General features: G+C 38.2%; 1 protein-coding gene and 2 pseudogenes across 3 annotated transcripts; 1 reads left to right on the top strand and 2 right to left on the bottom strand.

Moving 5' to 3' along the window:
• Positions 1 to 6,897: 6,897 nt before the first annotated feature.
• Positions 6,898 to 7,851, bottom strand: LOC308660105 (olfactory receptor 5AR1-like; the record flags this gene model as incomplete). The annotated part of the gene is made up of 1 exon (XM_081314325.1): positions 6,898 to 7,851. The coding sequence occupies one exon, from the start codon at positions 7,849 to 7,851 to the stop codon at positions 6,898 to 6,900; it is 954 nt and encodes a 317-aa protein (XP_081170451.1).
• A 10,362-nt stretch (positions 7,852 to 18,213) lies between these two features.
• On the top strand, positions 18,214 to 19,154 carry LOC308660257 (olfactory receptor 5G3-like; annotated as a pseudogene). The gene has a single exon. The product of its transcript is annotated as an olfactory receptor 5G3-like (transcript).
• Positions 19,155 to 22,419: 3,265 nt separating this feature from the next.
• Positions 22,420 to 23,378, bottom strand: LOC308660104 (olfactory receptor 5AR1-like; annotated as a pseudogene). The gene has a single exon. The product of its transcript is annotated as an olfactory receptor 5AR1-like (transcript).
• Between the last annotated feature and the right edge of the window lie 2,843 nt (positions 23,379 to 26,221).

Raw genomic sequence — 26,221 nt, 5'->3', positions numbered from 1 at the left:
CTAATCCTAACCCTATCCCTAACCCTACTTTCATTTTCATTGTCAATGGGAATTTCCCATGTATTTCACTGCTGCCCACAAACGAGTTAGAACAAAAAGCTGTTATGTTCTCTTTTCTTTCAGAACCTCCTAGAATCTAGACCTAAGACCCTTTTTCACCCCTGACTCCAAAGTGATGTAACCCTAATCCTAGTTCTAACCCTAAGTCGAGTTTCGTTTTCATAGTCAATGGGATTTTCCCATGTATTTCATTTCTGGCCACAAAAGAGTCCAAACAAAAAGCTGTTATATTCTCTTTCCTTTCAGAACCTCCTAGTATCTTTCCTAACATCTTTTTTTCACATGTTACTCCAAAGTGATCTTACCCTAATACTAACCCTAGCTCTAACCCTAGTTTCATTTTCATAGTGAATGGGAGTTTCCCATCTATTTCACTGCTGCCCACACAACAACAACAACAACAACAACAACAACAACAACAACAACAACAATAATAATAATAATAATAATAATAATAATAATAATAATAATAATAATAATAATAATAATAATAATAATAATTTTATTTATATACTGCCCTTCTCCCGAGGGACTCAGGGCGGTGAACAGGGCAAACATATAAAAATACAAAGATACAAAAGTTAAAAAGAATTAAACACAATGCCTAGCTAAAACAATAAATAGATATATTAAAAACAACAGTAAAATCCCAACCCATCCCCTATCAGGCCAGGCCGGCTTGTTCAAATAAGTAGGTCTTCAGATCGCGTCGGAAGGAGCGAAGGTCGGGCGCCATCCGGAGCTCGACCGGCAACCGATTCCATAAATCCGGGGCGCCCACAGAGAAGGACCTCCCCCTGGGGGCCACCAGACGACATTCTCTGACTGGTGGCACCCTGAGGAGACCCTCTCTGTGGGAACGCACAGGGCGGAGGGAAGTTGATGCTGGCAGCAGGTGATCCCTGAGGTAGAGTTAGAGTTAGAAAGAAAAGCTGTTATATTCTCTTTCCTTTGAAAACCTCCTAAAATCTAGCCCTAACACCCCTTTTCACCCCTTACCTCAAAGTGATCTAACCCTAATTCTAACCCTATCCCTAACCCTATCCATAGCAGGACTCCTCCCCACCCACCGCATTGTGTAGAATTGCATTTAGTCATTTGCCTAAATAAATAAAATCCTTGTAATTAAAAGGGAAAAAAAACAGTGAAAATAAGATATTTTTAAGTATGTAAACATTACAGTCATGGGTAATATGTACACTTACAATGTTTTCTTTTCTACAGTCAATAGTTAGAAAGGTTTTTGATCCTGTGATTTCTACAATTGAGTATTTTGATTAAGAACTGTCAGGAATCCTCTTTTTGTGCCCTGCTGTCAAGTGACGATTTTTATGGCTGAATATCCTGGGCAGGGGCTAAGGCGGGAACCAGCTGGAAGTTCAAAACTTTTCTTTTTGAACTGAAAGAGTGATTTTTGCAGAGGTTTGGACTTGTATTCATGAATTATAGTTAATATAATATTTAATAAATAAATTAAATAAAGTGATCAATCAATGCTTTGAAATATTTATTATATTCAAATAAAATGTGTTTGTTTTTGAAAAAAAATTCAGTACACTAAGGATTTCACATATACACAGTATGAAATACAGGAGTATACAATGTATTCTTTGTTCCACTAAAGTTTTTTTTTTTCTTTTTCAAAGTGGCTGAAGTTATTATTAAGTTTTCTATTAAATTTGTGTAGAACTACTTGCTTTAAAAATCCACATGTTGTCCACTGATGTTACCATACCTTCCAGTTAAGTGTTCTGCATGCTTTCCTCCCAAATGGCCATCCTTGCACCTTATATATTTCTCACTTTCAAAATCTGCATATTGCCCACTGAACTTGTCAAAGCATCTTTCACCTCCTTGTTCCTCAGGCTGTAGATCAAAGTGTTGAGAATGGGAATCACGTCTGTGTAGCACATAAAGGCCCATTTGTCTTTGTCCATGAGGTAGCTGAAACTTGGTCTGAAGTACACAAAGAACATTAACCCATGGTGTATCCCAAGAGCTGTCAGGTAAAAAGTGCAGGTGAAAAATGTGCCTGCCCTCAGTGGAGCACATTCTCAAAGTAGAAACATAGGATACAAGAATTATATTAATGCTGCTTGCTTCAACAAAGCCAACAAAAGGAAATAACACAATCTTGCTAATATATATATATCAGAACAGAAGAGTATTAGAAGTGGAGACTCATCACAGAAGAAATGATTAATAATATTAGATCTGTAGTATGATAATCAGAATGTACAGGAAGTGTGTACTGAATTCAGCAAGCCTCTAAAATATGTAATAGAGATCATTTGCTGGCATGCCTTTTCGGACACCCACTCTCAGTCTATCCACCCACACTAGTCATCCTTCTAGTTTTCTCATCTTCACCCAAATGGCCACTAGAGGAAAAACATCTCTATGACTCACTAGGAAGGGTACAAAACCCAGCATCTACCTGCTCATCCCTCTGTTTCTCCCAGAGAGGAATAGGCAGCTCTTGTCTGCCCTACTTTACCAAACTGTTCAAATTGATTATCCAGAACCTCTCATATGTACCCATCTGATTTCTCATTCCATGGATTCCCAGCTGGATTTATATAGTGTTCCCCTCCTCACTGTGAGCTTCGTTTTGCAGTCATTTCAATAGTTCCTATTTGAAACAAATTCATTTCCTTTGTTCAAAATGGGTTGGGGATGCAGACAAAGCAATGCTGTTTTTCAAAAGGCTAGTGCTTTCCATAATGATGGAAAAAGGCATAGTTTTGTTGTTTTGGGAGTTCCTGAGTAGGTTCCTGCATAAACTGCTTTGACTAAGAAGCAGGCGAGACAGCGAGTTAAACGGTTTAACTTTTATTCCGAACCAGACAAACAACAGAAGAACATGGCTCTTATTTATACTGGCAGCTGTCAGTAGGCTAGCCAATCAGGGCTGAGCCGGTTCCCGCGCCGTTCGACTCCTCCAATCGGAGCCGGCAGATTTTGACAGCTCGGAGCTGTCAGTGGAGGCGCGTGCAGAACTGTCAGTCGGTGCGCCTGCGTAGTTCTGTCCGGCAGCTTTTGACAGCTGTCAAAAGCTGCCGCGGCTTTTACCTCAGCCCTGTTAATCTCTATTACAATAATACCTAACAATGTAAATAATGACAAAGCAATGCTGTTTTTCAAAAGGCTAGTGCTTTCTATAATGATGGAAAAAGGCATAGTTTTGTTGTTTCGGGAGTTCCTGAGTAGGTTCCTGCATAAACCATTACTTATTTAGTTCCGGCATAAAGAAAATTAATCAGATGCTGTGATTAACTATATCAGTGGCTGATATAGTTTGATGGTATTTATGCTGTCTTGCAAAAGGTTGTGAAACTCACTAGAGCTACCTTCCAAAGAATTAAACCCAGGTCCATTTCAAGAAGCGAAAGATGGTGTGAATTATTCCTAGCTTTGGGTGACCTGTTGAAGAAGACACAGCAAAGCTATCAAGGCAGCATATCCCTTTTGGGACTTACTAGATTGGCTGAGAATGGAGGATACAAGAGTCCCCTCCAGTGGAGATCTGCTGAGCTCTAGTGTTTTCTAGCTAATTTATAAGTTTTTTTTCCTCTCTCACATCGCCATTAGATCAGAGGGGTGAGCATTTGATCCTGGAGTGATAGAGTCAAAGTATATAAAAAAACTGCCAATCAAAGTTTCCCATATGAAGAGACCAGAACCCCATTTTATTAATCAGGAGCTGATGTAGTTTTCCTCTATCCAGAGGAACATATGTAAACTTTGTATCTCCAAAGAAGGCTAGGAAAGTGTCCTGTGAAATTTTGAAACAATGACAACAACAACAATTAGATAGCACAGAACTAGGTTTAGGTTTAGGTTTATTAAATTTATATGCCACCCTTCTCCCTGAGGACTCAGGGTGGCTCACAACAATAAAAAGTTAAAAAGATATAAATACAAAAATTAAAAGAGGATTAAACAATATAGGAAATAAGAACAATTTAAAACAATATTTTTTTAAAAAAAACCATGATCAATCAATCCAGGCCCGCTTGTTGGAATAACCAGGTCTTTAGGTCACGGCGGAAGGACCGAAGGTCAGGGGCCATCCGCAGCTCCGGGGGCAGTTCGTTCCAGAGAGTTGGTGCACCCACAGAGAAGGCTCTCCCCCTGGGGGTTGCCAGCCGGCATTGCCTGGCCGACAGCACCCTGAGGAGGCAGACTCTGTGGGAGCAAACCGGGCGATGGGAGGTTGACATTGGCAGCAGGTGGTCTTGTAAGTACCCCAGGCCTAAGCCATGTAGAGCTTTAAAGGTGATTATCAGCACCTTGAATCATACCCGGAGGGCAACCGGAAGCCAATACAGCTCGCGCAGGAGTGGTGTAACATGGGAGTATCGAGATACTCCCATAAGCACACGCACGGCCGCATTTTGCACCAGTTGAAGCCTCCGGGCACACTTCAAGGGCAGCCCCATTTAGAGAGCTTTGCAGTAATCCAGGTGAGAGGTGACAAGGGCATGGGTGACCGTGCATAGGGCATCTCAGTCCAAAAAGGGGCACAACTGGCATACCAGGTGAACCTGTGCAAAAGCACCCTGGTCACGGCAGTTAGATGATCTTCCAAATTAAGCCGTGAATCCAGGAGGACACCCAAGTTGCGGTGTCTTTCTGAGGGGGGCAATAGCTCCCCCCCATCAAAAGAGATGGAACCTGTTGGACGGTACGAGATGCCGATATCCACAGCCATTAGATGAACCTGTCTTGTCCCTTGGCGTAGGGCCAATGGAACTGGCAGATTGCAACCTAAATGAAGAAACCAGGTACAATACCAGATACAATTAACCAGTGGAACAGCTTGCCTTCAGAAATCATGGGCGCTCCATCACTGGAGGTTTTTGAGAAGAGACTGGACAGTCACTTGTCTGAAATGGTATAGGTATTCCTGCTTGAGCAGGGGGCTGGACTAGAAGACCTCCAAACTCTCATTCTATTCTATTCTATTCTATTCTATTCTATTCTATTCTATTCTATTCTATTCTATTCTATTCTATTCTATTCTATTCTATTCTATTCTATTCTATTCTATTCTATTCTATTCTATTCTATTCTATTCTATTCTTACATTAACATACTTTTATTAGTTTTATTGACCATGTTGCATCAAACAAAGCATTAGAAATATGATAATGATGAAGATGATGGCCACTCATATATTAAAGGTAGAAGTGCTGTTGACCATTATGGGAACAAAACCATGAGCTCATTAGTACTGCCACTTTTGAATGGAAGTGTGCCAAGTGTCTTCTAGAATCTACTCCCAATGTTTCTATAACATATTTCTCTCTTGTTAACATCTCCATGATGTACTTTGCCCTTGTTATGGCTATTGCGGCTTAACTCTGAGTGCCATTTTTACAGGCTATTTTGAAACTCCATTCTTGTCTAAGAACACTGGTCAGGACTGCTGGCTGCTTCTTATTAAAAATGGAGCTTCCACAAGATGTAGGTGTAGGAGGTTCTGAAATGAAACAACGAAGAGATCTGTAATAATTTTGGTAAGAGATTTATTTCTAATTTATTAATAGTTTTATTTAAAACCTATTGGGTAGAGTTGGCTACCCAACTCTAGTGGAGATCTGAATAAAACAAACATGACAGAAACTGATCATAATAAGACTATAAGGAGATAATATGTAGCATAAGAAAAAAAAAGTATTATACTCATGGTCTTCACCTGAAGATATTGAGACTTTTACCTGGAAAGAGGGGGGGGGGAACGGGGCTAAAGTTCTCAAATAACTGTTCTCAGCCCTATCCTATATTAACTTATACAATCTTCAATACCTCGATGGCAATCAATTACATAATTTAGAGGAGGAGTTTCATTGATTTGCCTAAAAGTTCTTATTACTGAAAGATCGTCAGTTCTGGTGTTATGTTTCTCTCCCAAGATTTTTGAAACACTTTTGTGACCCTGTCCCCTTGTTTTCTTCTTCCAATGTAAAATATTTTTCCTATCTGTTTCTCAGTTTTTAATGTAGCCTTATCAATTTCTGCAATTTATAGAGTGCTATAGGAATTTTATAGAAATCACTTCATTATTCCAGCTCAGGATTTCTTATGCTTGGTGAATTACAAAAAATATCCTAAATTAAGGGGGAGAAACTCAGATTTTTTAAAATATTTGATTTTATTTATTTTGATTGGACACATCTTAATACAACTCTTCAGATCAGCATCCCTCCATATATGTTGGACTCCAAATCCCATATTGCCTTAGATTGGACAAGGCTAATTAAACATGTACGGTAGTCCTTTTTTCCACAGAAAGTATATGGGCATTTTAAACATAAAAATGAAAATTATGGTTAAATATAAAATCTGATAGAAATATTTGGTTTATTACATGTTAAACTACTTGCAATGTGATAAATTCAGAATGAATAACAACTTTTAATTTATGTATATTGAACTCTGTATGCTGACATAGACTTTCACCCTTGGGCTTTCCACAATCAAAAATTATACAGGATTTTAATCCTGTGATTCATACAATTAATCATCTTGGTTTATGAAACTAGCAACTCTCATTTCTTGGACGCTTGCCATGCTACCATTGTTTGTGGCTGAAGAGCCTGGGAAGTGGCTAAGAGCTGGAAGTACAAAGTTCATCTGATTAAACTGAAGGAATGGTGTTCAACAGGGTTGAGATTGTTATTAGTTAAGTCTACTATGTTAAATAAGTTGTGATTGTTATTGAGATAATATTCAGAAGCATAAAAGCATTATGACACAATGTATTTCTTTTACCCAGTGATGTTATTCCTCTTTAGATCAGAGGTTATTACTGAATGAAGCTGCCCCTTACATTTATTTGGGTTTCCTGCCTTTAAAAGTCCATACATTGCCCACTGATTTTGTCAGAGCATCTTTCACCTCCTTGTTCCTCAGGCTGTAGATCAGAGGGTTGAGCATGGGGATCACGACTGTGTAGAACATAGAGGCCCATTTGTCTTGGTCCATGGAGTAGCTGGAGGTGGGCCGAATGTACATGAAGACTATGGTCCCGTGGAATATCCCAACAGCTGTCAGGTGAGAAGCACAGGTGGAAAATGCCTTGCGCCTACCCTCAGCCGAGTGCATTCTTAAGATTGTAACCACAATATAAACATAGGATGTAAGACTCATACAAATGCTGCATGCTTCAATGAAGCCATCAAGGATAAGTAGCACAAGCTCATTCAAATAGGTGTCAGAACAGGAGAGTACAAACAGTGGAGGCATGTCACAGAAGAAATGATTAATGAGATTTGACCTGCAGAATGTGAGTAGGAATGTAGAGGAAGTGTATACTATTGTATCCATTAAGCCTATGCAATATGCAAAAGCAATCAGTTGTTGGCAGAGCATTTTGGACATTTTAGCTGAATACAGAAGTGGATTACAGATAGCCACATACCTGTCATAGGCCATCACAGCCAACAAAACACACTCTATGTCTACAAAAAACACATAGAAAAAAAGCTGTGTAGCACAGGCACTGTAAGAAATCCTTTTAGTTTCACTTAACAAATCAATCAGCATTCTAGGAGCAATGGTTGAGGAACAGCAGAGGTCAACAAAGGAGAGATTACCCAGGAAGTAATACATGGGTTTGTGAAGTTGGGTACTAGTGCAAATCAATAGAATCATTCCAACATTCCCTAAGACAGCAATGACATAAATTGAGAGGAAAATAAAAAAAAGAACCAGCTGCATTTTGGGATTGTCTGTGAATCCCTGAAGAATGAATTCAGTAATGACAGAATCATTTCCTTTATCCATGATCTTTCACAATGGGTGCTGGGTTCAGAATATTAGCTGAATCTGAAATGTCTTTTTTTTAATCTATCAAAGGAAGGAAAGAAGATTTGCTTTCTTTAGAGTTCTATCTAACTTGGCTTCTCTATGAAAAAAATAACTACAAGAACATTTCCACTTTACTCATCTAAATCAGGCATGTCCAACCCATGTCCCAGGAGCCACATGTGGCCCTGGACAGCTAGGAATGCAGCACCACAAAAAAACCCCAAAATAAAGGAGATTTGTTATTTATATAGATTAACTATATTATAAATTTTGAATGTGGCACAAGACAAATCCTCTTCATTCAATGTGGCCCAGGCAAGCCAAAATATTGGACACACCTGATCTAAATAATCACTTAAATTTGCATTAAAAAAATACAAAGCAGGGCAGCTATTCTAATATTTATTTCATTTGCTGAGGCATTGTATGTGAGAATTCATATTAATAATTGTGTGACTATTATTATAAAAAATCTATGATGGACTGAATGTTACAAATATAATATAAATTTTGAGTTGCTGATAGACCTTCTTTCCCCTTCTTTCTTGAGAAGCCTCTGAATTAAAAATAAATAAATAAAGTCACCTGCTTTCAGGGTACTGGTAGATTCCAAACACTGTCATATTTCTTGTTTCACTTAATGCATTTGACTGTCATATTTTGTAGATTATAAATTTTTAAAACTATTTTCATTGAATATCATTGTTATCCTTCTGATTCTGGGGTGTCTTTTGCATACGTTGAAAGCACTACTGATTTTTATATGGTCCCAAATACGGACGGAAATAATTTTGTCTGAAAACACCTAAGCTGAGTACAATAACTTCTCATCTGATGTAGTTGTCTATATATTAATTCTTTCTCACAAACATAAGTTACAAATATTTTAATATACAGATTACTAGAGTCTCTTATTTGAAGTCCTTCATTCTGGCTCAAATCCAGAGTCAAATAAGAGGTTTTAATAATTTATGTACTAAAATATTTGTAGGTCGGTTTCATTCATGAGACCTGTATGGCAGCACCCAAAATGAACAGAACTGTTTAGATAATTGTAAAGGGGGAGCTGCCTACATTTCCTGCTTAAAAGGTAAGAAGAATGAACTAACTGGCTGAGATGCTAAACTATCTCATGATAGTTTAGTAATTCTAAACAGATGTCATAGAAAAATCTCCAGTTAGAAAGTGGGAATAACCTGTCACTGTTTGGGGGGCGGGGGAAGTGTCTCCTTTTTCCCCCCTTCCCAACTTGTGAAAGATAAAATGAGAAGCACAAGACCACTGCAATTGTGAGACTTCCTTTCGCTTTTCAAAGACTGGACACACCACAGCATAGAAGAGAACTGTACACAATGTTCCACTGCAGCACACACCTCACTTTATCTCTCTAACATAGGCTCCTGTATATCCCCCCTTCATCATGGCACTCTTTGTTGAAGGGATCTTTACAATTGATTCATCTCTTTCTTTTTCTCTTATATTACTAGAAAATAATCCCTTTTAGCACAGTACAGCAGAATACATCATTTAATATTCAATAAGTTGTTGTTTTAGTATCTTAACATGAGTTCAGAAGAAATCTTGATCTTAATGGTTCAGTCCAGGATTCCCAAACTTTGCAGAATCACAAGTGCACATTGTGGATAGTATCTGTGATATACAGATTAAAATTCTGTTATTAAAAGTAGGTTCTGTATTTAGATCTTCCCAACCTTGACATCAATGAAATCATTAATTTTATTCATGGGGTAGTGACAAACAAACTTGAGAACTATTGAGTTAATCATTAATTCATATCTTAAAAATGAATAGTTTGCTCTGGTTTTTAAGGCATGGGTTGAAAAAGTGGGACATGAATATACTGTGCTAAGATCAATGAAAGAACAGTATGGCATCTCTTTCCTCTATTTTTATGAATCTAAATGATAATTAATAATGTAAATTGTTATTTATAGCAATTTTATCTTTTTAGAAAGAGATTGGGAGGGTTGTTATTGTGGGGAAAATAGAAAGAGGAATGAGCATTAAGTATGTTCACTATACTTAATGTTTACATTTACATTACAGTTTACATTCCAATTCCAAAGAAAGGCAGTGCCAAAGAATGTTCAAACTATCGCACCATTGCACTCATTTCTCATGCTAGTAAAGTTATGCTTAAAATTCTACAAGCTAGACTCCAGCAGTATGTGGATCGAGAATTACCAGAAGTACAGGCAGGATTTCGAAGAGGCAGAGGAACTAGAGATCAAATTGCTAACATACGCTGGATCATGGAGAAAGCTAGAGAGTTCCAGAAAAACATCTACTTCTGCTTCATTGACTATGCTAAAGCCTTTGATTGTGTGGATCATAACAAACTCTGGCAAGTCCTTAAAGAGATGGGCATACCAGACCATCTTATTTGTCTCTTGAGAAATCTATATGCGGGCCAAGAAGCAACAGTGAGAACTGGACACGGAACCACTGATTGGTTCAAAATTGGGAAAGGAGTCCGGCAAGGCTGTATACTGTCACCTTGCCTATTTAACTTATATGCAGAGCACATCATGAGAAAGGCAGGGCTAGATGAATCAAAAGTTGGAATTAAGATTGCCGGAAGAAACATCAACAACCTAAGATATGCAGATGATACCACTCTAATGGCAGAAAGTGAAGAAGAACTAAAGAGCCTGTTGTTGCGGGTGAAGAAGGAGAGTGCAAAAGTTGGGTTGAAACTAAACATTAAGAAAACCAAGATCATGGCATCTGGCCCTCTCAATTCCTGGCAAATAGATGGGGAAGAAATGGAGGTAGTGACAGATTTTATTTTCCTGGGCTCCAAGATCACTGCAGATGGGGACTGTAGCCAAGAAATTAAAAGACGCTTGCTCCTCGGGAGGAAAGCCATGGCAAATCTAGACAGCACACTAAAAAGCAGAGACATCACCCTGTCAACAAAAGTGCGTATTGTCAAGGCTATGGTCTTCCAAGTTGCAATGTATGGCAGTGAAAGCTGGACCGTAAGAAAGGCTGATCGCCAAAGAATTGAAGCCTTTGAACTATGGTGCTGGAGAAGACTCCTGCGAGTCCCTTGGACTGCAAGGTGATCAAACCGGTCAGTCCTAGAGGAGATCAACCCTGACTGCTCTTTAGAAGGCCAGATCCTGAAGCTAAAACTCAACTACTTTGGCCACCTAATGAGAAGGAAGGACTCACTGGAGAAGAGCCTAATGCTGGGAAAGGTTGAGGGCAATAGAAGAAGGGGACGACAGAGAATGAGGTGGCTGGATGGAGTCACTGAAGCAGTAGGCATGAGCTTAGATGGACTCCAGAAGATGGTAGAGGACAGGAAGGCCTGGAGGAACATTGTCCATAGGGTCGAGATGGGTCGGACATGACTTCGCAACTAACAACAACAACATGTTCACTATCTTGATTAATTTATAAAAATAATAAAGGCAAGATAAAAATACATACATACATACAATATCTATATTATACCGTACTGGGCTATACTATAGTTTATATTATAGACACATATATTTATAACTTCAGTAATCAAGTTATTCTGAGAATAAATGGCTATGGCTTATATGCATGAAAACTGTAAAGGCAAGATATAAAAGTTTGCCTTTAGCACCAGTACATGTACTAAAAATCCTTCCCAGAGTTAACAAACATACCTGACGATGATGGAGTTTTCTCTCTTACAGACTCTGTAAGTAGGCAAAAAGATCTTATATGTCTTTTGAGACCATCTGGGATATAATCCCTGATGGACTTCAATATACCATTTGGATAGAAACACTTTAAGTACCAATAATTAACTTTCTTGCTTTGTTGTGATTTAATTTTTTAATTGCAGGTTAGTTGCAAGTGAATAACATATAGGGAATTGTTTTTTTCTGAAAGTTGTATTGTTAAATTTAAATCACTAGTTCTAAAGTTTTGTCTCAATTTTTTTCCAGTGGTAATGGCCATTCTGTCAGTCAGTGTCAGGATTTTTATCAAAATGGGGCAGTCTGCAATCTTATTCCCTGATGGAAGATTACCATACACAAATTGTCCTCTTTTTATCTTTCTCAAGAAAACAGTGGGCATTTCAGGTAACAGATGAATATATAGATATATTGAAAACTCTATGCTAATATAATGGTGAAACAATCAATGGTGAAATTCTAGTTCTAATTGTTGAGCGGCAATAATACAGAATCAATGTACTTTTCAAATTTCACCACAGAAACATGTACAAGTCATGTGATCTACAGACTATAGCAACCATAGTGTTAAATAGTGGGTTCTTTGGTGCAGGAATGAAGACGCATAACTGAGTACACGGTAACTCATAGTTTATTTTGTGAAGAAACTGTACTGGGGAAATGGTTGCAACTAGCCGCAATATATAGTCTAGCCCCTAGGTGGCAGCCAATAGGTTTGAATCAACCATTGCCACCTGGAGATAGCCAATTGCAGCACAGGAGACTTGTAGTCTGGGTTGTTGGAGAGCCGTTAGCTGCTCCAGCAACCCATGTGGTATTCCTCAGGAGCCCAGTACATAACACATAGATTTGAAGGATCTGGATTGAAGCCGATTCCTGGTATAAATAAATATATAACATAAATCTGGGTTGTTGAGTTTGTCAATGGATGAGGTAAAGAAAGAAGCAGACAATTCACAAGATCATAATATGTGAAAGTTGCAGTGACTACTCTTGTCAAAACAGTTCATTTAAAAAAAAAAAATACTCCAAAAGCTGGGCAATATTTGATTTTAAGGCTATGCCTGCCAAACAGAGGAATAAAGAGGATTAGAAGTCTGATAATCCTAGCGGTACCTAAAATTCAAGGCAGCCAGGGACAGAAGGAGATGCATCACTGCATATCATTTATACGCAGAAGAAAGGCTGTTGAGATCTGAAACAACCTAGCAACATATTGTAAACCAACCATATCCCATTTGTCTGTCTATCTGTCTATCTGGTGTCTCAGGGAAATGCTACATGGGAGGGCAGAGGAGAAAGGGGGCAGCTGGTAATTAAACATCCAAGTGTGTGTTTGCTCATATGTAACTCTGGGAGAGAGGCAGAGAAAATGAGAAACTATAAAGTTTGGCCACTGTGATGTAAATAGTTCTGTTTTTCCTTAGTTTATGTAAATATACCTGTACACAGTATCTATCATAAATACTTACACTGTCTCTGTCTCTATGAATTAATTGTCTGCTTTAAAGACTCACAGACACAGAGAACGCTGAAATAACTCCCAGCCATGCAGTGACATATCCCCAAGAGAAAAATGAAGGACAATACCAGTTTATAATAAATACATTAGAATATATCAACCATAAAAAAGGCAGCAGTAGTATTTTTTGATATAGAAAATATTTTTGAGAATTTGGAATGATCTATCTTATCAGCCGTTTTAAGCAACGTGAATCCAGGGGAAGAATTTAAGACTTGGGTAGGGAGCGCATATCAGTGGCAAACAGCAAGTAGAAGTAAGCAAAGTATAATGGTCTGTGAGGAATGTTCCTGAGAGACAGGAGCTGCAAACTAGGCAATAGTCAGATAAGAAGCAGCTTAGCTCAGAGAAGCAATTGGGAGCATGTCAAACATGTTTCTTGGATTATAAAGGCAAAGGGGAAGAAATGTATTTTCATATATGCAAAATTTTGTTACATGTAGCCCTCAAATTACAACCAGTTGCATAGTAACAGACCTACATTACAATAGACCTACCTGGGGACTACTTAGGACCCAGATACAAAGTTCCAATGGTCAGGTGCTTGCCACCGTCATGTGACCGAACTTCAGTGATCAGCAGCCAGGCCACATTTACATTCGTTTGCAGCATCCTGTGGTCATGTGACCATGTTCATGATTGCTTTGGCAGCAATCAACATTTACTTCTGGTTTTCAATAAAACTGTGCCTATAGTGAACCTTTGCCACAAAAAGGTTGTACAGTTGGGTTGGCTCACCTAGCTGATATGTTTTACAACTGTCATGAGTTACAACTGTGAAGGGCAAGCTCCACTATGGTTGTAAGTTGAGGACTACCTATACCACAACCTTACAATAAAATTAGTGCTAGTATGCGTGGTTGGTGTTTCTTGCCTTGAGTACCTGAAAGGACTAACACAAAAGTGCTAGGCCAGGTGCCCGCTTTCTTCCTTATTATTTGCAATAGCTTTAGACATTTTGGTAGACAAGGTACAGATAGACAAAGTGCTATTTGTCATTAATATTCAGAGAGAGAAATACAAGTTGAAATGTTACACTATTTGTTATGTAACCATAAAGTGCTATAAAACAGTTGATGAGACTTTGGTGAATTCTCCAGAGACAAATTCAATGAAAATAAAGCAAAGACAACAAACAACATGATAAGACTTTTAGAAAAAAAAGTCTGAGAGAACAAAAAATCCAGTGGGGAAAAATTGACTTTATTTGGCATGATGCAATAAAGATATACTTCAGAGTAATTATAATAAAATATGAAAAGAAATAAAAACAAGATATTGAAAAGTGGGAAAAATTTAAAACTTTTCTGACTAATATGTGGTGGGACAGTAAAAATTAATGTACTACCCCAGATGAATTTCTTATCTCAAATAGCACCAGTTCCAGTATCAGAAAAAAACAGTTCTACTATTGTCTTCATTCTCTAATGCCTTTTACTCTCAGGACAACTGTACAGTAGTAAGAAAGACTTAATCACATATTTATTACATTTATATAGCCACCCATTTCATACTTGTGACTGTGGGTAGTGCACATAATTAAAATTACCACATACCCCTCAGACAATTAAAACAATTAAAATGCACTTAAAACTATTAAAAATTATAATAACAAAACCAGAGAAGAATGCATTCCAAGTTTATACATAGTATAACCATTTCACGGGCTCCACACTTCCATGGGGTTCCTAAGCCCAATGACAAGACAAATTTACAGGGCCTTCTGGAAGGCCGATATGGTTGGGTTCAATCTGATTTTGGGAGTAGTGGGGGGGAGGACATTCCAAAGGGTTGGTGCTATGGCAGAAAAGGCTTGTTATGTCAAACGAAGCTCCCTGACTGATGAGACTTCCTTTTACTGGGCCTGCTGGGATGGATAAATGTAAATAGGGAGAGGCAATCCCTCAAATAACTTGGCCCCATGCTATGTGTAATGTAGCGTGGTCACACACAGAGATGGACACTCGGCTGGGTGAAGAGACTTCTTTATTGATGGTCAGGAATGAAGCTGGGGAAAGGGGGTTACCTGGCGTACCTTTATACCTGCCCAGGTGAATACCAACCAATGGATTCAAACCTGGGCTTCCCGCCAGTGCAGGTGGCCAATAGATTTAAACCCTGGCTTCCCACCAGAGCTGGCCATAGCCCGGGGCTGTCAAACTCGTTCAAACCAGGCTTTCCCTCCAAATGCGGTTATAGCCTGGAGCTGTCCAACCACGCGCCTCCTGCTGTGCTGACAGCCTGTGTATGCTTTAGTCGCATACACTACACCATGTAGGACTTTAAATGTCATGACCAGTTGGAACTGGATTCAGAAGCAAACTGACAACCAATTGAGACTGTGGAGCAAAAATATAATGTGAAATTTTAGAAACACACGTAACTACCGTCACTGTTGCATTTTGCATTAGTTGAAGCTTCTGGAACCTCTTCAAGAGCAGGCCCATAGAGAGCACATTACAGTAATCCATCAGGGTAGTGAACAGGACATGAGTGACTGAGAGTATGCCCATATGATCCATCTCATCTCAGAAAAAGACAACGGACTCAAGCAAGAACTGCTTAATGAAGGAAGGAATTTCCCGGTGCCTTGGGAACACCAACTTTTGAAGAGTGACATAACATTTTAAAAATAAATTAATAGAGTTGATGACCCAGGTTTATTTTTTATTGGTACTTAGGGAAAATGATGAAGCTGCAGCTACCTCTTGCTATAATATTATAGCAACTCTGAATTAAATGAAACCCCTTGTGGGGTTTCAGTGAACCACAGGTTTAAAAAGAACATATAAACATCCCAAAGGTTATGTTAGAACTGGGCAGAGAAGCATAAGGACAATTTGGCACCTTATGTTTTTTAGCTATAAAGAAAATAAAATCAACTTCTTTTTACTATAGCTTGATGGCAATGTATAAGCTTTATTATGATCATTATCACTTAATAATGAAGACTACTTATTCTTTTGCGAGATTTGGGAAGGAGCAAATCATTTTCCTTTGTGAGAAATGACTCCCAACATTGTGTAATGATGTGTTTTATTGATGTGATTTTTTTTCATGGAGTGTAATTCACGGACTGTAATTTAGATAACTGAACTTTCATGTTAGACCAACTTAGCATCCCGATCATCCTCAAATCAAATTGTTTTGGTATGTTCTTCTGCTTTTCTTCATGGAAATAATAGCAGATTGGCTATATTAGCTATATTAGCTATATTAGCTCCTTACTGTCAGGTAAAGTTTTAAGATGTTTTTCCTCTCTGATGAGCTGATGCCTTGTACTGTGTACTTTTAGCAATAAAACAGAAAGATCAAGCTTCCACACTCTTTGAAAAATCATGTTTTCTTTCATCCCAATGGATCTTTGAATGGTGACATATTTGGTAACATATATCAAAATCTTTTATTCATACACTTTTCTGAAAAGCAGAAAAATTACACATTTGCACAAAACTGTTTCTCTTTCTCAGACATAATTGGGTTTTCAAGGTACTAATAAGTCCAGCTTCTTTTCAAGGAAAATGAATGATATCTCAGTTATTGAAACTTTATTTAGATGTATTAGAAACAGAGAAGGAAACGGAGTACATCCAGCCTCTTGTCCTCAGTTTATTATTTATGCCTTTTTGGATCACTGAAACACCACAATAATTATTTCCTACCTTCTGGTAAGTTTTAAAAGAAGAACTGTTTAAGAGTTTGGTCAGGGAATTTATAGAATTTGATTACAGGGTTCAAAAAGATTTGGCATTAGTAATGTTCAGTGAAGCTTATTTATTTTTTTGTGTTTCTGTGTTATTTTGTGATGCAGCAACTTGATGGAATTTAGGGCTAAAGAGTAAAGATATGATACAACCATAGCTTATAGGGTTTACTTTTTACATTGCCTTTAAAATTTTTAGTATACTTCTACTAGTTCAAAGATCTAGTAGGAAAAACACATTCAGGACTTGAGAAATATACTGTAATTAGATTAAATTTTTAATTACATACAAATGTGTGTGTGTGTGTGTATGTGTGTGTGTGTGTAATTGCTGAAGCTTAACAATGCTTGGAGATTTAATGAACTTTATGTAGGAACCAGATTCAAGCAATAATTTTTACAGTCTGGGATTCACACAAACCTGAGGAAGCTATTATGTTGATTTTGGTATCACTATCTTGTTATGATAAGCTTGCCCTCATTAAAAATGAATTTTGATGCAGTTAATTTGTGCAGCCTCCAATTTTCTTGTGGTTGTATTTAATCATTCATATTTAACTATTGATAATGAGGATTTTTTTTAATAGGTACTACAGTAGTGTGTCACTCAAATGGAAGTTCATTTTTGCTTACTATTTTCAATGCAAATTTCCTTGGAGTGTTTTCATTCACTGTTCTGCTGGTTCATCTGATTCCAGATGAATCACATGGTTCCTTTATATAATAATATAATATAAAAATATTGTGTGTTAAGCAGGATGAGAAATAAATACTGTCATTCACTTCTGAGGATTTGATCCAATATCTTCCCAGTTTTAATCCAGAATATTGATCTCTATATGAAATCTGGGTCCTTCCTTCCTTCCTTCCTTCCTTCCTTCCTTCCTTCCTTCCTTCCTTCCTTCCTTCCTTCCTTCCCACTCATTAAATTAGTATTGTCTTGCCATAGTATACATTCTGTTTGTCATTTATCTTTTGTTTAATATTGTAATGCTTTTATATATTCATTTCAGAAATAAATTAACATTTTATAGTTTATGAACCTATACCATTGTCTGTCTGTCTGTCTGTCTGTCTGTCTATCTATCTATCTATCTATCTATCTATCTATCTATCTATCTATCTATCTATCTATCTATCTATCCATCCATCCATCCATATCAACAGATCTACAAAGACACACAAATCACTAGGTGTGCTGGCCAAGAGTAGCAAAGGACACAGTGATGATTACTTTTTTAATTTTTGTATTGTTGTTTTTTATTGTTGTTAGCCGCCCTGAGTCCTTCGGGAGATAGGGCGGCATACAAGTCCCAAAAATAAATAAATAAATACTATATCAATTTTACAATGTCTATAATTTCTTTTCAGATTTGCTAAAGTGGGGAGACCACACTCTATCAAGCAACACAATGGCAGGAGAAAATAATAGCATAGTAACAGAATTCTTTCTGATAGGACTCACAGAAAATCCTAACTTGGCCCCCATCTGTTTTATCATTTTTCTTCTGATGTATCTCGTCACCTGTGTGGGAAATCTTGGGATGATTAGCTTGATCCAGATTGATTCTCGACTCCATACTCCCATGTATTACAGTATTTCCTCAATAATTTGGCTTTTGTAGATTTCTGTTATTCCTCCACAATAACTCCTAAAACACTATCAAACTTCTTAACTTCCAAGAAATCAATTTCTTTTGCTGGTTGCGTTGCACAATTGTTCAGCTTTGTCCTTACAGCCAGTGTTGAGTGCCTTCTTCTAGCTGTTATGGCCTATGACCGTTATGTAGCAATTTGTAAGCCACTACTCTATACAATCATTATGACTAAGAAAGTTTGCACCCAGTTAGTAGGAGTAACTTACATTATGGCCTTCATTCATGCTCTTGCACAAACTATCTCAACCTTTAGACTCTCTTTCTGCCACTCCAATGTTATAAATCATTATTTCTGTGATATTCCTCCATTGTTAAAACTCTCTTGCAATAGAACATTTAGCAATGAGATTGTACTTTATACATTTGGTACATTTCAGGGTATTTTCACCTCAGTGCAGATCTTTATCTCATATATATACATTGTAGCCACCATTCTGAAGATCCACTCATCTGAAGGCAGGCATAAGGCCTTCTCCACATGTATCTCTCATTTGACAGCTGTCTTACTCTTCTATGGCACCACTGTTTTCATCTATGTCCGACCCATTTCAAGCTACTCACTTGGTCGAGATAAAGTTATCTCTGTCTTTTACACTATGGTGATTCCCATGCTGAATCCCCTAATCTATAGTCTGAGGAATCGGGAAGTGAAAGATGCATTGAAGCGAATAGTAAGCCGAGTCATGTTACCTTGAGAAACACCTGTAATCCATATTTGTGCAAATTGTAATTGTAATTTCATGCATGATATTCCCAATTGTTCAGGAATTCTAATTAAAAAGAAATACTAACTAAAACATTCAAAATATTTCTCATTTCTGTTATGTACAGGTTTACAGGCTTAATTGAGCTAAAAACTGTCCACTTATTCTTGCTTCTCCTATGAGTGAAGTGATTACCCATGGCCTAACCTGAGGAAGAGTATTGTCATTCCCTTGTACCCAGTGAAATGTTCCTTAAGATACCCATACGCTAAAGAGAAAAGAGGAAGGGGGGATTTCTTCTCTTCCTTCCTTGCGGTACTTTGCAATAAAATAAAATAAATATTGATATGAAAATCAGAAGACAGATAATTTATTTATCTACATAAACAGTTCTAATAATCTCTCCTAGATTGTCCTAATACAGACATGTCAAACACAAGGCCTGGGGGCCGGATCCGGCCCGCAAAGTGGTTTCATGTGGCCCGCGAACCCATCCTGGAAACAGGGCAAAGGAAACTAACAAAATAGATGATGGGACTTACCAGAGAGAATACTTAAAAAAGAAACATTTGTTTGAATATGGTTAAAGAAATAGAAAGGTCTTAGAATATATATGTCATTCTAAGAGGGATGAACTTCCTAAATCAGACGTGTCAAACACAAGGCCCGGGGGCCAGATCCGGCCCGCAAAGTGGTTTCATGCAGCCCGCGAAGCCATCCTGGAAACAGTGAGGGAACGGCCCCCACTGCCTTGGCCCTGGCCCAGAGACCCTCCTTCTGCCAGAGACCCTCAGATCTGTCCCACTCCTGCCCAGGCCCCCATAGGCACCCTTGATGCCAATGATGTAGAGCTGGCCACGCCCACCCAGTAGGCCATATGCACTCTAGCCACGCCCACCCAGTAGGCCACGCCCACCCTGGCCATACCCACCCGGCCCCCCGAGGGCAACCGCAATGCTGATACAGCCCTCAATGAAATTGAGTTTGACACCCCTGTCCTAATACAAAGGAATCCTCTCCATCTAAAGACATCATCTGTGAGAAATACTTGATTTTCTGGAAAAATTTCTATATATATATATATATATATATATATATATATATATCAAAAAAATAGAGGGAACACTTAAACGACACAATGTACTGTATTTAATAGTAGGATGATTTATTTTCTGTTCCCTTTATTTTTTTGAGCAATATATATATATATATATATATATTAACAAACAAATGAACACTGGGATAGAATTAAAAACTAAAACAGTTTTTATTGCTGAAAAATCAAGCTTTCGTTGGCCAACTGCCAACGTCATCAGGATGGAGATGCTGGGGTGGGGAGATTCCGTTTATACTGTTGGTGTCTGCACTCTGCTCATGGAGCACGCTCAGATCTGTTTGTTGAGGTCTGCCGTATTTCTTTGAGTTGTCGCGCATTCGCGCATCAAATCCAAGATTGCACCAGCACACAACCACTCTGCAATGTCGAACACAAAGAAGAAGAGCAACAACCATTTAAGATCCCTGGCATGAGAACACGGACAATGACCAGGGTTATGGCTACAACACATGGAGCTATAAACAATTCACTTTTAACAACAGATACCCAGAGACAAATACATCCCAAAAACGGATGCGCGACAACTCAAAGAAATACGGCAGACCTCAACAGACAGATCTGAGCGTGCTCCATGAGCAGAGTGCAGACACCAACAGTATAAACGGAATCTCCCCACCCCAGCATCTCCATCCTGATGACGTTGGCAGTTGGCCAACGAAAGCTTGATTTTTCAGCAATAAAAACTGTTTTAGTTTTTAATTCTATCCCATTTAAATTTAAATTTAAATTTAAATTCCTCAAGTGGAAAAACTTTGTGTCTTCTATCTGCTGAATGAATATGAAGAATGGTTGAAACAACGAACACGTAAGACACCAGCACCAGGAAAAAGGGGTGAGCAGAATGAGAATACCTGCTCCTGGCATCAAAGCATCACTAATGAAGGTATTTGAACAAGCCAATTGCTGAACAGTTAATACTTCACAGTCAAAAATGGTTGATTATCTTTTTTTCATAAAATGGTATTTGCAGAGTGAATACTGACTGAACTAGGTCATAGAGCCAACATCCAAGTGTCATCTGCACACAGAACTGTTGTCTCATAACAACACTGTATCACAAGGGATGGCAAATGGCCGTCTATTGGTCATATGCCATGACAGCCAACAGGATGAATTTGGTACCTCCAAGAGACAGAGAAATGAGCATCTGCACAACACAATCACCAAAAGAGATGGTTTTATCATTTGCTAGGAGGTTGTACAGCATTTAAGGGATGGGGGTATAGCTCATGTCCAGGAAAAAGAGGTGTCTCATGAAGTAATTCATTGGGATGTGCAATTGTGGATTTCTTTTGATCACTAGTATAATGAAAATATTCCCTTCCAGAGTCACAAGATACATTACCAGAAAAAGAACAAACAGGCCTCTTTGAATTCCTGGATGATTGGACAATCCCAAAAGGATAAATTTCACATTTCACATCTGATTTCTACTTGCCATAATATATCCAGATTCATATACCATCTCCGTGTCTATGTGTTGTGTGAATCTAGATAAATAGAGAATTATATCCTTATTTGGATAGTATTTTGACAGGGATATTTCAAACAGTGAATATGAGTATTTAAGGACATTCAGATGGACCATTAATTATAACCATTTAGTTGTTCATATTCCTTGATTTGGATATTTTCTGCTTTTGCAATTAAACAAGCTGTTTTTAGAATTGCATAAGACAGATGTGTAAAATTTTGAAGAAAATATAAAATCCCAATTATAACTGCAGATACATCAAAGCTTGTTAATTAGAAAAGAATTAAAGAAGGTACATAGAAATAAGATCCATATATACAAAATCCTATTAATTTTGGCAAACTAAAGTACACTCTCAAAATATATTACCTGATAATATAAAGCATGGGTATCAAATTCGCCATGTCACGTGATGTGTCGTGATGTATTGTGACTTTTTTGCATTGCTGGAGCTGGGGTGGGCAAGGCCTCTGCATGATGCAACCGGCCTGCGGGCTGGCAGTTTGACACCCCTGATATAAAGGATTCAGAATTTAATTGAAATATTTGATATCTCCTTAGCTAGATTTTAGAAAATCAATATATATATGTATTTATTATCTGTATCATCTATTTAGCTAAGATTTTTGTATATCATTTCCCTAAATGGACACATTTTCCAGTCATTATAAAACAATGTTTCTTCTTTTCCAAATCCATATATGGCCAAGTGATTTTGTCAGAGCATCTTTCACCTCCTTGTTCCTCAGGCTGTAGATCAGAGGGTTGACCATGGGGATCACGACTGTGTAGAACATAGAGGCCCATTTGTCTTGGTCGATGGAGTAGCTAGAACTGGTCGAGAGTACATATAGAGTATTGTTCCATGGAATATCCCAACAGCTGCCAGGTGAGAGGCACAGGTGGAGAAAGCTTTGTATCTACCCTCAGGAGAATGCATTCTCAGGACTGTACCCAAAATATAAGCATAGGAAACAAGGATCATTCCAATGCTGCTTCCTTCAACGCAGCCAACAAAGGCAAATATCACTATCTCACTGATGTAGGTATCAGAACAAGAAAGAATGAGCAGTGGAGGTTCATCACAGAAGAAATGATTGATAATATTTGATCTGCAGAATGACAGTTGAAATGTACAGGAAGTATTTATCATTGCATTCACTGCCCCTATAAAATACACAAGAGTCACCAGTTCATGACAGGTCCTTTTGGACATAATGACTGAATAGAGAAGTGGATTGCAGATGGCCACATACCTATCATAGGCCATTAAAGCCAACAAAAGACACTCAACATTTGCAAACAAGGCAAATACAAGCAGTTGTACAATGCAGCCATTGTATGAAATCCTTTTTGTTTCAGCATAAAAATCAGCCAGCATTTTAGGAGCAATGGCTGAAGAATTACAGAGATCAGCAAAGGAGAGGTTACCTAGGAAAAAATACATGGGGTTGTGAAGTTGGGGTTCAACACAGATCAACAAAATCATCCCAAGATTCCCTAATACAGTAACAAGATAAACCAAGAAGAAGATAATAAACAGAGTGCACTGTATTTTAGCATTATCTGTGAATCCCATAAGAATGAATTATGTTATGACAGTCTGATTTCCTTTATCCATCATCTTTCACAAGGGATATTGGATCCAGGATAAGAGATGAATCCAGAATTCTCTTCTGTTTATATCCTGAGAAAGAAAGCAACATGTTTAAAGTATTTCATCGGTATAGCTTTTATTTGAAAGCTATTCTGAAACCCAAAATTTACTATAAATCCTTGTAAGGTCATTGACCCTTGAGAAATCACAAACATCCAATTTTGAAAACTCAAGCAGAGGCTTCTTAAAGGTACAACACTTTATTTTTGATTGAAATAAATTGTGGGTGGGAACACAGTCTGAACACTGGCAGCAGTTGCGTTCAGAAGTGCCACATCTTAGAAAGTTAGTAGCACTGCTTTATAAATGTTTTTAGCCAATCAAAATCAGACAATAGAGTTATTACAATATAAGTAAGACATCTATCATTCCTGTATGTGTACATATTTCCCACGCTTGCATGAAATTGGTCCCTGATGCTAACGCTGATTACAGAAGCGAGATAGCAATAGTCAGGCAAGGCTACAAAATTTGCTTCTTTTTCTAGATCCAGATACAGAACCCCTACACCCTATACTAGCTATTATAATGCCAGTCAATAAGATTTTATCAGTGAAGAGGACCTAGTGCTGCGCGGTAGTGACCGGTCGTGGGCTTGTGGATTCTCTGCACCCCCATGGCTAATTTAGCCCTGTCTGGGGACCGTAAATGGGTCTAAGTCATCACAGAGAGGAGACGAAGAAAGTAGGGTGCTCCAGCGATTCTGGAATGGCAGCGACTATTCTGATTGACTTGGGGAAAGCCTTCTAACCTGACAGGAGAAAGGCTGGCTGTATTGTATCGACCAGCCCAAGCTACTTGCAACCAAAGTCTAAAAGCATTAACCAGCACAACTGTGAAGAGCGTGCTTCAAACTGGGTGAGGAATTTGATCTTCTCTTTTTTATTCTACATTTAATTTCCTGGAAAAGATCCCCAAGAAGCAAAATACCTCCAAAAGGGAAGGAGGGGGGTTTCTGCCCCACCTCTATACTAATGGAAGCTGCGAATTAATATTTTTATGGAGGATCAAAATATATGGAAGTGAAATAAATATAAAACCTGAAATTTAAAACTTAAATCTGGATAAACCTAAACTTGTTTGAATGGTTAAGACTCTCATTCTAAAGATAATTGTTCATTTTGGAAATTAAAAAACAAATAGTTGCCAACACCTAGTGGTAGATGAAGACTATGATAGCTATGACTTGGCAAAACCTGGGAAAAGCTAATTTATGTTTGTGACCTTCAAAGCTTTAACAACAAAGAACAGCTGTGACAAAAAAAGACAATAATCTGGGCTGTAGACAAAGAGAATTATAAATTTCAGAAAAAAACTTTTTTGAACTATTTGGATTACAAATATCTATTTAATTGGGACTCTAAAGCTATTTGCAGAGAAAAGAAAGGAAGAGAAAAACTCAAATTCTTGGCCATCATGGATCAGAGACATGTAGAAAGAACATATCAAGAAAACATAAATAGTTCACAGGAGGAAATATATAGTTTACTGCAACTAATTCAAACAACAATGACTTTAAACCACAAAGAAATCCAAAATAACTCTGAAAATATAAAACAATCTATTTCTAAGTTAACTCTACAACAAAAAAATTCCCAGAAAACAACAACAGAGAAGGAGCAGATAAAACAGATAAATGGATATAGAATTGAGAATAGAGACTTAAAGATGGAACTTAACAAAACAAGGAAACAGGGAGGGTCTTCTCAGGGTGCCACCGGTAAGAGATTGCCGACGGGTAACACCCAGGGATAGGGCCTTCTCAGTGGAGGCGCCTGCCCTTTGGAACCAGCTGCCAGTGGAGCTGAGGACTGCCCCCGACCTCTGTTCATTCCGCCGGGGCCTGAAGACCTGGCTCTTCGAGCTCTCTGGCCCAGGCTGAGGATTAATCTTATTTTAACTGGGGTTTTATTTAGGCAGGGACACATGTAATTTTTTTAAATTTGTTTTTAACTTTTGTATTTTGGTTTTTTAATCACCCTGTAAACCGCCCTGAGTCCTTCGGGAAAGGGCGGTATATAAATGTAATAAAATAAAATAAAATAAATAAAATAAATAAATTTAATCCTAGTGGGAAAAAATTCACAAGAATTGAAAAAAACAACTTATCCCTTAAGATTACAAAAAAAATCTGAGGACAAGAAAACAGATTGGATAAAATGGACTGTAGAGATGTCAGGAACATTGGAGAGAAAGGAAATGATAAGAGAAGCGTAGAGAAAGAAAAATAAAAAGATTTTCAACAAACATGGAAAGGCAGAAGCACCGTACAAAGACACCTCACCTGATTTATTTTTTATATCTACAGCAACATTTATGAACATACGAACAAACGTTTTGATTCAGCAAAATACATTGATTAAGAAAGATACTGGGCAAAGGAAACCAAGAAAATAGATGATGGGACTTACCAGAGAGAATACTTAAAAAAGAAACATTTGTTTGAATATGGTTAAAGAAATAGAAAGGTCTTGGAATATATATGTCATTCTAAGAGGGATGAACTTCCTAAATCAGACGTGTCAAACACAAGGCCCGGGGGCCAGATCCGGCCCGCAAAGTGGTTTCATGCGGCCCGCGAAGCCATCCTGGAAACAGTGAGGGAATGTCCCCCATTGCCTTGGCCCTGGCCCAGAGACCCTCCTCCTGCCAGAGACCCTCAGATCTGTCCCACTCCTGCCCAGGCCCCCATAGGCACCCTTGATGCGAACGATGTAGAGCTGGCCATGCCCACCCAGTAGGCCATACGCACTTTAGCCATTCCCACCCTGTAGGCCACGCCCACCCGGCCCCCTGAGGGCAACTGCAAT

Source organism: Vipera berus (genome assembly GCF_964194415.1).
Source record: "Vipera berus genome assembly, chromosome: 1".
In the NCBI taxonomy this organism is placed as follows: Eukaryota; Metazoa; Chordata; class Lepidosauria; order Squamata; family Viperidae; genus Vipera; species Vipera berus.
Note: the sequence above shows the minus strand (reverse complement) of the source record. Positions and strands in the feature narration are given on the sequence as shown.